This window comes from Mirounga angustirostris, unplaced genomic scaffold (genome assembly GCF_029215605.1).
Source record: "Mirounga angustirostris isolate CCGP_5_RB_7025 unplaced genomic scaffold, mMirAng1.0.hap1 SCAF_15, whole genome shotgun sequence".
Classification (NCBI taxonomy): domain Eukaryota; kingdom Metazoa; phylum Chordata; class Mammalia; order Carnivora; family Phocidae; genus Mirounga; species Mirounga angustirostris.
This window is the reverse complement of record NW_026991723.1, coordinates 2772653-2787199: the sequence shown is the minus strand read 5'-3', so window position 1 is coordinate 2787199 and position 14547 is coordinate 2772653. Positions and strand designations below refer to the sequence as shown.

General features: G+C 63.4%; 1 protein-coding gene across 2 annotated transcripts in view; it reads left to right on the top strand.

Annotated features, from left to right (window-relative positions):
- The window catches only part of SEMA4D (semaphorin 4D), a 37596-nt gene that overhangs the window by 19051 nt on the left and 3998 nt on the right, over window positions 1–14547 (top strand). The window contains exons 9-16 of one of the 2 annotated variants that reach the window (XM_064579473.1): window positions 384–559; window positions 641–797; window positions 1281–1503; window positions 2109–2224; window positions 6155–6327; window positions 6411–6454; window positions 9581–9787; window positions 14272–14481. In XM_064579473.1, coding sequence (XP_064435543.1) covers window positions 384–559; window positions 641–797; window positions 1281–1503; window positions 2109–2224; window positions 6155–6327; window positions 6411–6454; window positions 9581–9787; window positions 14272–14481 — 1306 coding nt within the window. Of the gene's footprint in view, window positions 1–383; window positions 560–640; window positions 798–1280; window positions 1504–2108; window positions 2225–6154; window positions 6328–6410; window positions 6455–7253; window positions 9528–9580; window positions 9788–14271; window positions 14482–14547 lie in introns of those variants that run through there. The other variant, XM_045883635.3, reaches the window with a different exon arrangement.

Genomic DNA, 14547 nt, shown 5'->3' with positions numbered 1-14547 from the left:
CGGATTTCTGTTTCGGGGCTGTCTCCCAAGCGCGTCACATCCGACGTTCCCTGGGGCCAGCTCACGAAAATGTGTTTGTGGAGGACCTGGCAAAGCCCTTAGAAATGACCGTGTCCTCTGCAAAGAGGACTGAGGCAGATGGAAGCCCTGAGTCCGCGGCTCGCTCACCGGGGTCCGTGGTGTGAGGCTGGCGGGCGTCCACAGCTGTTGGGCCGGGTGCGAGGCCTGGTGCGTGCGGCCCACCTGTGGCCCCAGCTGCTGCAAGGTGACTTCCAGGAGAGGCCTCTCTGGGTTTTGTGTTCTGATCAGAGACCCCGCCTGGCGTGGGTCGCTCCCGGGTCCCGCCCCCCCCCCCACCACCACGCTCTTCCTTCGGGTTTCAGGGGGACCAGGGCGGCCTGCGGACCTTGCAGAAGAAGTGGACGTCCTTCCTGAAGGCCAGGCTGATCTGCTCGCGGCCGGACAGCAACCTCGTTTTCAACGTGCTGCAGGATGTCTTCGTGCTCAGGGCCCAGGGCCTGAAGGAGCCCGTGATCTACGGGGTCTTCACCCCACAGCTGTGAGTGCGCGGGCCAGGGGCCGGGGGGCGGTGTTGGCATGCCCGCCCGCCGGCGCGGTCACGCTGTCCCCTCCTCCCCAGGAACAACGTGGGGCTGTCTGCCGTGTGCGCCTACAACCTGTCCACCATGGAGGCGGTCTTCTCCCAGGGGAAGTACATGCAGAGCACCACGGTGGAGCAGTCCCACACCAAGTGGGTGCGCTACAACGGGGCTGTGCCCACGCCGCGGCCCGGGGCGGTGAGTGGGGCCGGGGGGGGTCGGGGAGTGGGGCCGGGCACGTGGCCGGCGCTCAGGCTCACTCGCCCCAGGACTGGGTCTCGTCCCTGGGGTGCCCGTCGGCCGACAGCGGTCAGATCCCTCCACGCCTGTTCCGAGCTGAAGTGCGTTCGCTCACGCACATCAGGAGCTAGGGACAGACGAAGGACTCCCTCTCCCACTTGACCTTTGTGCTATTTGGAATTGGGCTGTTTTTAGTGATTTAGCAGCATTCTCCCGCAAGAGCTACCAGGCGATAAGTACTTCGTTTTCAGTTTCAGAAACTTGATACATAACGACTTCATCGTGTCTCATGGAATTTTACCTCATGGCCTTTCCGATGAGCCCGCCGTGCAGTGGGCTTTGCGCTTTGCGGGGGCCGCATGGGAAGCGCATGCGGCGCGCGTGCGGTGGCCGGTGTGGTTGGCCGGTGCGCGCGCTGACGGGGTGCTGTGCTCTCCGCAGTGCATCAACCGCGAGGCGCGGGCCGCCAACTTCTCCAGCTCCCTCAGTCTGCCAGACAAGACCCTGCAGTTCGTCAAAGACCACCCTCTGATGGACAGCTCTGTGACCCCGATAGACAACAGGCCCAGGCTCATCCGAAGCGATGTGAACTACACGCAGATCGTGGTGGACAGGACACAGGCCCTGGACGGGACCCTCTACGACGTCATGTTTGTCGGCACAGGTGGGTGCCGGCCCCGGGCCAGTCGGGCTCATCCTTGCTGCTTTACGGAAGAGCCCCTGGTACTGGCCTCCGAGGTCCGCGGCCACACGGGTCCTGGCCCCCGTCTGGGGGTCCAGGCACGGTGGTTGAGGCTCGCACAGAGGGAGTCCGGGTGGTGCCCGTGCAGCCGGCCAAAGGCCTGTCCCGACCTGCCATGGGAGCCCGGCCTGGGAGAGGGCGCCATGGCCGGCCCTGGGGGCTTTCCAGCGAGCTCTGAGCCAGGTGGGGGGCCGGCCCTCACCTGCCCACGGCCCCTCAAAGGACAGCACCCCCGAGGGCCAGTGGGGCCTGGGAGCCAGCTCTCCTGCAACCTGCTCGTACCATCTCTTTGCACCGACCTCCACTGCAGTCAGCAATGGTGTGTTAAGCCGTTTTTCGGAAAACGGTGGCGCTGACCCAGGCCACGAGAGGCCGCAGTGCATTTGCTAGTGGCTTTTCCTTTTCCACTTCCAAAGTGCAGACTGCATCAGTTTCTACGTGTCCCGTTGAGGGAGGGAGCTGAGAGGAAGAACAGGGACTGTCCTGCGTTCTGGGTGCATCCCTGACCTCTAGCTTTGTCCTTGCAGACCGGGGCACCCTGCACAAAGCGGTCAGCCTGGAGAATGAGGCCCACATCATCGAAGAGACGCGGCTCTTCCAGGACCCTGAGCCAGTGCAGACGCTGCTGCTGAATTCCGAGCAGGTAGAGCGGCCAGGCGGGCGGGCGGGCGGCCTCACATGGCCGTATCACCGGCCGGGCCAGCGCTCACCTGGCTGGTCCAGAGGAGCCAACCTCCAGGCTCTTACAGAAGGTCATGGGAGCCCTGGGCTCTGGGATGGAGGGAAGGCAAGCTGGGGAGATGGAAAGGTGCCGCAGGCCGTCCCCTGCCATCTGTCCCCGCAGCCTGGGGCACGTGCCTCCCCGTTTACAGCTGGGGTGGAGCATGAGGGGCAGAGCAGGCCCGGGCCAGGACCGTGAGCACATGAGGCCGACAAGCCGGTCCTGCCTTAGTTTCCTCATCTGTACCTGGGGGACATCGGACTCTGGGGGTGGCACAGCCCTGCCCTGTGGCTGAAGGCCTCGCTTCTCCGTGTGGGTGTCCTCATGCTGTGAGCCTGAGCCCAAGGGCTCTGTTCCCGTTCCCCTAGCTGCAAGCCTGGCCTCTGCCTGGCCACTGCCTGGACCCGGGCGTAAGGCCTTGTTTGGGGCACCAGGCTCCGCTGTCCCTGCTTTGTAGGGTGTTGCTCGCACGCCGAGACTTCCCTGTCTGACCCAGGACGCTCCTGAGCCTCCTGTCCAGGTGTGGACAGAGCTTCACACCTGAAGGAGGTGGCCCCACAGCCCCTCCAAGCGTCCCTGCAGCCTGGTTCCTGGTGGGGGCAGTGGGCACAGCAAGGGGCCCGGCAGCCAGGCGGGAGACGAGAGCAAGCCGCGGACTTAGCACGGGCGTGTCTGCAGACATCACACGCGGGTCCCCTTCGTCGTGAGCTTACCTTCTTGGATCTGGTGTCCAGACTCCCGCCGCGGGGTCACGTCCCCTCCCGGCTCCTGCCTCGTGGGCTTTCTAAAGGGGAAGACGACCCTATAGCCTAGGCGAGCTTCAAGCCGCCAGAGACTCGGCATTGGTGCCTCCCGCCCCCGCTCACCTGGCTCTGCTGCCGGAACAGGAAGGCAGAAGCCCTCCCGCCCGCAGCCACGTTGCTCAGTTGCTCAGCCGGGCTGCGGCCCGTACCCTGCGGCCTCCCGGTTGTGGAATGCGCGTCAGCCCAAAGGCTGGGCCCCCAGTGTAGACGCGAAGAGACCACAGCTCCCGTCCGCAGTGTCGTTGGGAGACTCAGGCTTCTGGGCGCGTGGGCGTCCGTCCCGTAGGGGGATGAGGGTTGGGGAGGAAGGAGGAGGTTGTGGGTCAGCCCTGTGCTCAGCTGCCCGTGGCCAGGACTTGGTCACATGCCCACGCCCGGGGGCAGGCCACGCAGGGGGCCTGGCAGCCGTGGGAGCCCTCTGTCCTCACCGGGGCCCCCACGCCTTCTCCCCGGGCAGGTGGGCTCGGGGGGTTGGAACAGCGGGTGTGCAGCCGCGACGTTAGGAAGTGGACGTTCGGGGTGAGAGAGACGCCCCCGCTCCAGCCCCGCTCGCCGGCTCTCGCGGGCAGCCACACGGGCCTTGGCTGTGGGAGCAGGGCGGCTGGCGCACAGCCCGGGAAGGTCCGCATCCCCCGAGGATTTGGTGGCGGTTTTGTGTTTGTTAACGTGAATACGTGTTGGGAACACTTAACGCTTCAACCATCTATGGGGGCGCTACGTTGACGTGGTTGTGTGACCCTCCCGCCATCCATCTCCAGAACCTTCTCACCTTCCCCAACAGGAACCCTGTCCCCACTGAGCACTAACCCAGCCCCCAGCGCCCACCATCCGCATTCTGTCTCTGGGATTTGAGGGCCCAGGACCTCATGTGAGTGGGATCAGTGTTTGTCGTCTTGGCTTATCTCACCGAGCGCAGGGCCTTGAGGGTGACCCGTGTAGCATGTGACAGGATATCCTTCCTCTTCTGGGAGGAATGCTCCACAGTTCGCACACCCACCTTCTGTTTCCCCGCCATCTGTGGGCGGGCACGCGGGCTGCCTGCACCCCAGGCTGCCGTGAACGTGGTGTTCGGACATCTGAGTCCTGCTTTCGGTTCGTGTGGAAATACGCGGCAGACATGCTCCGTCTGGTCCCCCCCGAGCCCAGGCTGCAGGCTGCATCTGTGTGTTGGCGGGCACGTCATTTGCACAAATCCTTCAGTACCAGACCCCGCACAGGTCAGACGTGGCCGTGTGCATAGAGACCTAGCCGGGACAGTGTGAGCCTGGGGCTCCCAGGGGCGTGGGGACCTGCGAGGGGCCAGGCGGGAGAGGGCCAGGGCGCACGCGCACTCCCCAAACCTCACACCCGGTCAGGTGGTTTTTTTTCTGTCTTTTCAAACACCTCTCATTTTAAAAAAGCGTGAGGTCATTAGCATGAGGGGCAGGGACCCCGGGCCTTCCCTCGGCGTGAAGGAGCCCCCAGACGTCAGATGCTCCTCCGTCCTCACAAACGTCCGCTCCACTTCCAGCGCCTCACGTGGCCTGGGGTGGCTCACTCCTCAGCCCCTGTGGCCTGGGATAGTCCCCATCTAACTTTGTCTTGGTGGCTTCGCAGAGAACTGGTCAGTGGTGTATGGAACGCCCTGGTCTCCTTGTGCTTGGAGGGGCTGAGGGTTTGGGGACATGCGTGACAGCAGGGGCCCACACAGGCTGGGCCGGGGCGCACAGGCGTGTGCTCGGCCCATGGTGACTAACGCTTCTTTGCGGGGGACTTCAAGGCTGTTGTGTGTCCATCCTTCCGGCCCCCAGATGCATGCACCCGCCAGCGATCACAGCCACCCCCTCACACATGTTTTCCTGTCCCTTCCATCAGTCTCCGTTACTCGGTGGCTCTGCTTCACGGGAGCCAAACCCTGGGGAGGGGGTGTACGCGGAGATGGGAGCCTGCCCCCCCGCCCACAGCCACGTGCACAGGTCAGGTGTCTGCACCCTCCAGGGTCCCTCGAAGTCACCTGCTCGGCCCTCCCAGGAACCCTCATCTCTTCGAGCCACGTGAACCCTGCACCGTGATCTGGGGTGGCGTCCTCGGTCCTTCCGGCAGGCGCGTGGCCTCATCTGCCCGGTGCGGGCCGACGGGGGTCTGGCCCTGGGCCTGCCTCTCTCTGCCACTTGTTAGGACAGTCTGTTGCAAAGGGGACTTCCTTTCTCTCAGCTGTGCTCATGCAGGGTGGGGGGAGTGGTGGGGGGGCTCACAGGCCAGGAGACCAAGGCTGGCCCCAGGGACTCAGAGCGCCAGCCGCTCTGTCCCCCCCGGCGGAAGACTGCACCCCATCTGGGTCAGAAACACTGAATTCTGTTAAGCTCGCAAATCTCAGGGTTACCCAGAAGATCAGGGGGAGACCGGCTTTTGGGCGGAGGACAGCATAGACACAAGTGCGGAATTGCAATCCTGTGTACCCGTCGGGTGGCGTCCCTGCATGGGAGCCCTGTCCCCGCTGCGTCCAGGAGAGCAGTTAGCTGCTCTGTGAGCTGGGCTCTCTGACGTACCAGCTGTCAGCCTCCCTGTCCACGTGTTCCTCGCAAACCTGGATGTGACAGTGCCTGGCACGTCCTTTATCCCATGTGCTGGAATCCTGCACGCTCCCCCGCCGCTCGCTGGCGCCCCCTTTCCCGGCCCCGCTGGACTTGGACCCACTGGGGCCGTCCGTGCATGGCTGCTCACGCCAGGCATGCCTGAGATTGGGCTCCAAGTTGTGCCCTTGGCCTCTGACCTGTGGTGGGGCCAGGAGGGTCCGGCTGGAGGGGCTCTGTCCGCTCGGAGGGAGACACGCATCCACACAGGCGCCTGGTCGGGAGGGAGGGGGGCGCTGGACCGAGGCCCGGAGTGCTGAGTCAGTGCGCGGACTGGGCTGGGAGACCACGCGGCACCTGCATGCTCGTAGCTCTGGAAGCTCCTAGATGAGAAAACGAGGGAACACGCTCGTCACCGTCCGTGAGCCGGAGATGCACCTGGCACTGCGCACCCGGCTGCCCCCTCACCCGCCTGCTCTCGTGTTTCACCCCTGCAGGGCGGAAGGTTTGTCTACGCGGGCTCCAGCTCGGGCGTGGTGCAGGCCCCCGTGGCCTTCTGCGAGAAGCATGCCACCTGCAAGGACTGCGTGCTGGCCCGAGACCCCTACTGCGCCTGGAACCGGGCCACCGAGGCGTGCGTGGCCCTGCAGCCAACAGACGGCCCCAGCAGGTACCCGGGGGACGCGGCATGCCAGCCTGCCCGCCCCGCCTGTGGGGAAGGCGCGTGCGTGACCGTGCCTGCTTGTCTTGCAGGGATTTGATTCAGCAGATGAGCGGGGACACGTCCGCCTGCCCGGGTAAGTGGCTCCTCCTCGCCGCGCTCCTCCCAGGCGGCCGGGTCTCGTGACCGTGTCATGGTGCTGTGCTGGTGTGTGGCATCTCGTGCGCTTTGTCTTTCTTTCTGTGCTCGGAACAGAGGGCAGGTATTCGTGACAGCACGGGGGCCGACCCCGCCATCCCCTTGATTTGCAGAAAAGGGTGTTGGAAGCCACGTGGTGTGTGTGTTTACTGGAAGGCACTCGGCGTCCAACCCATGACATCTGCTCTCGAGACGCTTCTCTCTGCCGCTTAGCTTGGGGCCACTTAAATGACCCCGGACGTCCTGGGAGTGGGAGGGAGGGGCGCTGAGAGAGGCGTCCTCGTCCCCTCCGGAGGCCACCGCCGGCCGCGGGGGTCCGGCACATCCCTTCGCCCCCTCGAAGGCAGCCATGCTCCCGCCCCTGACCCGACAGCTGGGGCAGCTTCAGGAGGGGGCGCCGGGCGCACCGAGAGGCCACGAGCCCCAGAGCCACCAGCAGAGGCACGTGGCGTGCGACTCCACACGCTGCCGCTCGGCCTCCCGGGGAGCCAGGGCGCCAGACGCCATCTCTGCTGTTCGGTTGCCTCCGAGGTCCTTGTTCCACTGGGCTGCCACCCGGGGCTCATCTTTGCCGTTCTGTCACGCATGTCTTTATCTCCTTAGTTGTTCTGGAAGATTCCGTGTTGCTCCAGTGGGTGAAACTCTTGTGTTCTCTTGTGCGTGTTGACCTATTTTTAAAAGACGTGAAGTAGTGAGCCGGGTTGTTGACGCTGTGCACGTTTATTTTGATGTTCCAGATGAAACTAAAAGTTTCCGGCAGCATTTTTTCAAGCATGGTGGCACGGCAGAACTGAAATGCTCCCAAAAGTCCAACCTGGCCCGGGTGGTGTGGACGTTCCAGAACAACGCGCTCGAGCCCAAGGGCCCCAAGTACAGCCTGGTGGGCAGGAAGAACTTGCTCATCTTCAACCTGTCGGAGGGCGACAGCGGGGTGTACCAGTGCCTGTCGGAGGAGAGGGTCCGGAACAGGACGGCCCTGCAGGTGGTGGCCAAGCACGTTCTGGAGGTCAGAGTGCTCCCGAGGACCCCGGCGGCCTCCACCCTGCCGGCCGCCCGGGCCGAAGGGGACAGGACCCTCCTCAGAGTGTCGACGGAGCCCATCCCAGGCGCCCCGGCCCAGACCCCGGCCCCGCCACCGCCCAGCCCCGCGCCCACCGGCGTGTCCTGCAGACCCAAGACCATCATCAACACGGTCCCCCAGGTGCACTCTGAGAAGACCATGTATCTCAAGTCCAGTGACAACCGGCTGCTCATGTTCCTGTTCCTGCTCTTCTTCGTGCTCTGTCTCTGCCTCGTTTCCTACAACTGCTACAAGGGCTACCTGCCCAGCCAGTGTCTGAAGTTCCGCTCGGCCGTGCTGCTGGGGAAGAAGCAGCCCACAGCCGACTTCTCCGAGTTCGAGCAAAGCGTGAAGGAGACGCTGGTGGAGCAGGGCAGCTTCTCCCAGCAGAACGGGGGGCAGCCCAGGCCGGCCCTGGACACCGGCTACGAGACGGAGCAGGATACCATGGCCAGCAGGGTGCCCACCGACAGGGAGGACTCACAGCGGCTCGACGACCTCCCGGCCCGGGACAGGCCCTTCGACGTCAAGTGTGAGCTCAAGTACGCCGACTCGGACGCGGACGTGGATGCGGACTGAGGCGCCCGCGCGGAGGCCTCCGTTCACCGTCGGTCACCCGGCCCGGGGCCGCGTGGGGAGCCCATGTCTGTGCACCTGTCTTCTGTGTCTTTTCTCTCGGGTCAAGCTTGTGATTTGGTTTCTCTTTGTCCTTTTGGAAAGCGGCGAGCAGCGCGTCCTGGCCTCCCGCGATGGGCCGCGGTCTGGGACGGGCCCGCGAGTGGTGGTGCCGGCTCCCTGAGCCCCGTCGCGGTGGCCCGCGGACCCCCGCGCCTGGCACGCCCCCTCCTCAGAGCAGTGGCCCCTGAAAGAGCATTTCATTCCAGATTGGAAATGGCATTTTTGTTTATCAGATTGGTAACTTAGCGCCTGTTGTCCAGATTGGCACGAACCTTTTCTTCCACGGGATTATTTTGTAGGGCTTTACTTTTCTTGTGTTAGGTCGTTTATTTTTTTAATTATGAAAGCAGATGTTTTAATATTTAGTAGATGTACATCTTCTGGATTCTGTTGTTATGTGAGGATAGGATAGAGCTTACGTTGCTTACGATTCTCAGGGATAAACTTACTTTGGCTAAATGCGTTCTTTCTGCTTTTAGAAACGTAGACAAAACCATCTCTTGAGCACACTTTTTTTTTTTTAATTTTATTCCTTGAGGGAAGCATCATTTTCAGAGAGATTTTCTTTCTATACTTTTTTTTTTCTGTTTTAACTCTTTCGAAGAAGAGAGGACAGTGGGGGGCTATCCCGTGAGCCAGGCAGGGTCTTCAGGGTCTGTGGCGCCGCCAGGCCCGGAGCTGAGGGGGCATGCGTCTCACGATCAGATGCCCACAGCCGCTGCTCGAAACCTCCCATGCAGACGGACAACTGAACAGAGCTGTCCACACCTACAAGCGAGCTGGGCGGTGGTGGCCAGAGAAGCCTGTGTCTCAGCACCCCACGGAGCCATGGGGTGGACCCGCGTGGCCTGGCGCGGCCTCTCGAGGTGCAAACAGGCGAGGCGGTTTGACTGCGGTGACGTCGCACTCCACCTGCTGCTTCCCCCACACCTGCAAGAGGAGGCTCTCTTTCCGTGGCAAAGAGCAATAAAATGGATTTCTGTGTCCCTGTGTGGACAGCGTCCTCTTCAGCATGATAGGACTCGACTGTCTTGGTGTAAACGTTTGTGTTTTATAAGATTTACTTTGTTTTTATTTTTCTACTTTGAATTGTATACATTTGGAAAGTAACCGAATAAACGAGCAGCTTATATCCTTGACGTGGGCACGTGATTTGTCGCGGCCGGGAGGCCTCCCTCCCTCCTGGGGGTGCTGACCGGGGGGCGGGCGTCAGGACAGCCTGGGTCCCTCTCTCCTCCTTGCTCTGCTTCCTTCCTCTGGCATGCGGTGGGATCCGGAGGACGCCTGCCTCAGTGGCCTCTTTCTTCTCTGTCTTCTGTCTCACAGCCTCATCTGTGCCCTTCCCTCCTCCGGGGTCCTCCTCCCTGTCCTGTCGGGGCCCCGGCTCCGCTTCTTCTCCCCGAAGCCCCTGGCCGGCCTCGGCCTCGGGGTCAGACAGCAGCCTGCCCATTGCCTTGCTGCCGCCCCTCCTCAGCGACCAGGCCCAGCAGGTGCACGCCCTGGGGACCTTCCACCTCTTCTGCCAGGCCACAGGTGAGCGGGGCACCTGTCGGCGGGGGGGGTAGGGAGCACGGGGTCGGGGGGCGGGCTCGCTGCAGCCTGCAGGCACTGTTGCCCGGAGCTGCTCCTGCAGACGGGAAGGGCCAGTGTCCACTGCTGTGGGCCTCACGGCCACGGTTTCTGGGGCAAATACTCGGCTGTCCATCCAGAGCCTCCAGGCCACCCACAGATGAGCTGGGCTTGGCCCCAAGGCCTCGGTCGGCCAGTTGCCCGTTTATAGGACTGACTGTGTGTCTGCTGACAATTCGGGGCTCCGTCTCTGTGGCATCTGAGAAATTAGCTCCAGAGCCTCCAGCCGGGTCGCTGTTCTCCGGACTCGTGTGCCGGCGTTGAAATGCGGACAGCTTGAGAGTCCGGTGGCCTGGGAGACGTCGGGCCGGGCCCCCGCCTCTGTGCCCAGAGGGAAGTAAGAAGCGCCCAGCTGGTTTTGGGATTTTAACCTGTCGAGAAGCTGCTCCGTGTGGAGCCGGCTCTGGGAGCTGTGGCGCACCCCGTGGGGGCTGTGGGCCGGCTGCGTGGGCCGCAGGGGAAGTGGCCTGGGAGTGGGGCGCTGTGGGGACAGACCTTTGGGGGCAGGTCCGTGCTGCCCCGGGTCGCCTGCTCCGTGCCCGGCCTTGGTCCGTGCTGGGCCCCCCCCCCCCGTGTGGCTCCTGGGCCGGATGTTGGCCCTGTCGCTGGGAGAGCGGTGGTCACACAACCCAGCACCGCGGGTGCGGGCGGGCCACGTGTCTGGGAGCCAAACGCTTTTAAATGTGGCTTCTTGGGGAGGCACCTGTTAGCTGGTATGCGCGCACGGGGCGCTGTCCCCGTGACTGGGGGGACCCAGACCGCTGTGGGCCAGAGCGGGAACGCCAGGCTTCAACGGTGCCCCAGCGCGGGCCGTTAGTGGTGGAGCTGCGGGCAGCCGGGGAGGGGGTGTGGTTCCCGCCTACGGCGCCGGCAGGAAGCACGGCCAGCCACGGGGCAGAGGCGGGACACCCCCCCGCCGTGCCACCCCCCCGCCGTGCCACTGCCAAGGTCTAGGAGCCGGCGGGGCGTTCTCTCCTCCTGACTTTCCACCTCCAGCCAGTGCCTCCGAGGTCGGACCTAACGGGACTGGGGGCCAAGGATGGGGACCATGGCTGGTGGCCTCGCAGCGTGGAGGGGTGGCACTCAGGGTGGACTGAGCAGAGGGACCAAGGCCCCTGCCCTCCTCCTCCCATGCTCCTTGCTTTCCAGGAGCGTGGCCCATCTAGAACCTTCCACTGTTCCACCGCGGCCCCACCTGAGGTAGTGAGGTGGCCCGGGAAGGACCAGCCTTTCCCAGGGGGCCCGCATGTCCCGTTCCATCTGAGGGGGAGGGCTCTGCATTTGCCCAGAGCAGGCTCAGTCCACACTGTCTGCCCCCACGGGCCCCCACAGCCCTAACGGGACCGTGCTCCCGGTCAATTTAGGCATCTTTAAAGCTAAGAACGGATCTGCTGTACTTCAGGTGACACTGGACTATTCGGGGTTTTGATGGCCTTTTATGTTTCAACCACGATGTTGGACATCAGAGCCCCTGAAGCCCCTGGGAACCGCGGGGGCTGTAGAAGGTGCGCAGCCGAAACATCCCGTGAGCACCCACAGCGGCCATTGGTGCTGGCATGTACTTTGGGGCGGGGGCTCCAGAAAGGCCAAGGCTGGGGTGTGGGGGTAGCGGACTCGTGAGCTGGTCGTTTTCCAGAAGGGTTGGGGCCCCTCCATGGGCGGGCAAGGCTGATGGGTCACCTTGCTGGGGTCTCGATCCTTAGCAGGTTTGGCAGGGTGCTTTGGCCAGAATCTGGGTCTCTTTTCCATTGCGATCACCCACGTGCCTCTACAGAGCAGTCCTCGTGCGTGGGACGGTCCCCCACACCTGGCACCCTGCGAGGCTGCATGCCTGGGCCAGTGACCCCCCGCCCTCCCACCTCCCCACTGCGGTATCTGGAAAGCGCATTTAGCCACATGTGCCTCCGGGACTAGGACCTGGATATTCTGGGGGTCACTCTTCAGCCGACCACGGGGCACTGGCTGTTTCATGACAAGCTGGGGCACTCTGAGGAAGGCCGATGAAATTGGGGTGGTGGAGACAGACACCCCAGTCGGGTCCTGTTTCTGTGCTGGACACTGTCCGGCCCCAGGGCTCCGGTGTGAGCCCCCCCACCTCCGCCCCCCCGTGGCCAGGGCCTGGTGGGAGGCCGCAGGCATGAGCACGAAGAGGGGCTGGCCCCGGGGTCAGAGTAGACCACATGCATGGGGATGCCCAGAGGATAGCTTGCCAAGTGGGGACGCCAGTCACAGATGTGGCCCGAGGACTTAGAGTGGACCCATCACACCCCCCTCCGACTTGGGGCTCTCAGGACCCCACTTCCAGAATCGGATGTCCTCCCTTGGTGAGAGGCCCCTGCTCTGAGGAGCTCTGGTTTTGTCATGAAGTAGAATCAGCTCTGCAGCCACGAGTCCCCTTAGGCGGTGCGGGGCGGGCTGGGAGCAGGGCGCTGGCCCCTGCACCTCGTTGACCCCGCGGTAGGTGCTGGAACCCAAGGCCAGGGGAGCCTTTCCAGGGCCCAGAAGAGGTGCCACACGCCCGGGGCACGAGGGCCTGGCCCTGTGGGGTTGCACAAGGGCCCCGGGGTAGGTGGGTGCGGGCCCTGCTGACGGGTTCTAACTGTCACTATGCCTCCTTGTTCTCTGCATTCAGAGGGAGCTGGATAGCTTTAAAAAAGAGTAAGTAGAACGTAAGTACCCCTCTAGCATTTTTAAAGCTTTACTGTGGCTAAACACACACTTAAAGATTGAGCGATGAAGTTTTTCAGGACCGAGGGCATGAAGTTTGTGTTCAGCCCGTGCCCCACCCCCACGCCCAGCCCCCCCAGTGTGGTCAGCCGAGCATTTTGCTCCTTTGGGCCCCGGCCATGTAGCCCTGGGTGATGATTCGCTGCCGGCTCAGGCCACCCCAGTCCTTTGTCCCAGGGTTGGCCATGAGAACTTTCCAGAAGCTGTGACCCACCCTGGGGGCTACAGTCCTGGATGGGTCTTCATGCACGTCACCATGGGGCAGTTGGGAGTGAGGGGGAGCCCGGCTCTTTGGAACGGGCTTCAGTGTCTGTTCACAGCCTCACGGGATCCCCTCTAACTGGGCTCCGCCGCCAGCCGGCCGCCAGGGAGTGGCCGCGCGGCCCGTGCTGTCGTGAGGCGCGCCCGGCGGTCACAGGAAGGGGCTGGGCCGGCTGACGGGCAGCGGTCAGGCGTGCGCACGTACGGACGTGTGACACGTACAGAACTGTCGATGGGCAGGCGACAAAACGCTCTGGGCAAAACAAATTACAGCAACACAATAAAAACCCAGAAACCCCACACGGTAAACAAGAGGGGACGCTGTGTCCCCGTGGCCCGCATGGCCAGGGTGTTGAGCAAAGCCTTCCAGAATTTCCTCGACTGACCGCCTACGGCACGTTTCCTTCCTGAGGATGCCTCGTTTTTGCTGCAAAAGCAGTATCTGCCGTAGTGGATCTGGGACCCCAGGGAAGTACAAAGAGCAGGATGGAAGCGTCCCGAAGTCTGCCGTCTGCAGGGAGCCACCACCAGCGCAGCGGCCACCCACGCGTCTATGCGTGCACACACCTATACTTCGAGATCTCCTCCTCTGGCACGGTGACATTTCCCCGTGTTACTGTCTTTTTAAACGTCAGTGACTCACGAGTGACAAGCAAGACTTAGGAAGATTTTCAGGACCGAGGGGCACATGAGTTCCGTTCTGCCTGTGGCCGCCACCAGGTGGCCGCCACGTCACATGTGAGACCCCTGGTCGTCTGTCTCCAACTTTTTACACACACAGCTCTGGTGGCCCCGTCTGTGTTCTGATCGCCGCCTCGGTCCATTCGTGGGACCGTCTGGTCTGAGAGTCTGACTTTCCCTTGGGAGGTAGGCTCTTTGAAGATCCTGAACGCGGTGCATCGCTGATGAGGAGACCAAAGGTGGAAGGTGCCATGCCGGTCACACAGGAATCCACGTGAAAGTTGTCTTGGAGCTCTTCCTCCAGCTGGTGCCACGGCTTTGGGTCCTGGGCTTAACCCTTTGGCTGCAGGTGCTCTCCCTGCTCGGCGAAATGCAGCCCTTGCTCTGACGACCGTCCTCCACGACACTGCAGCTTACGTCCTCCCAGCTTGGGGGGCAGCTAGGTAGAATCCCACTTTGAGAAATGGCTCCCAACCCAGCCACTGGTCCTGTCCACGCCGGGCACAAGCAGGGAGGAGGGGGCGGCAGGGACAGAGGAGCCTTCAGCCTTGCTCCACGCCCTGGCCCCCGTACTGACCCCCTGAGAGTCGCCCCACCCCCAGGTTGGCTGGACCCCCTCCCATTAGGTGCTGGGAGAGTAGGTGGCCGCGCGGAGGCAGAGCCTTTGGTCACCGGTGGTGGCAGCAGGACCAGGTCCGGAGAGGTCTCTGTGTCCCCAGGTCCTGCGGACGTTCACTTCATCTGGGAGAAGAATGGCCGTGAACTGCAGACGTGTGTCCCCACGCAGACCCACGTGCTGCTCGATGGCAGGACCCACGTGCTCAGCTGGCTGCAGGACGCCACCCGAGAGAGCGCCGAGTACCGCTGCTCCGTCCTCTCCTCCGCGGGCAACAAGACCTCCAGAGCGCAGGTCACCGTCAGGAGACACGGTAAGTGGGCGGCCCTCCCACCCCCGCTGCCGCCCCGTCCACACGGCCCCCCACAGCAGCCCCCGC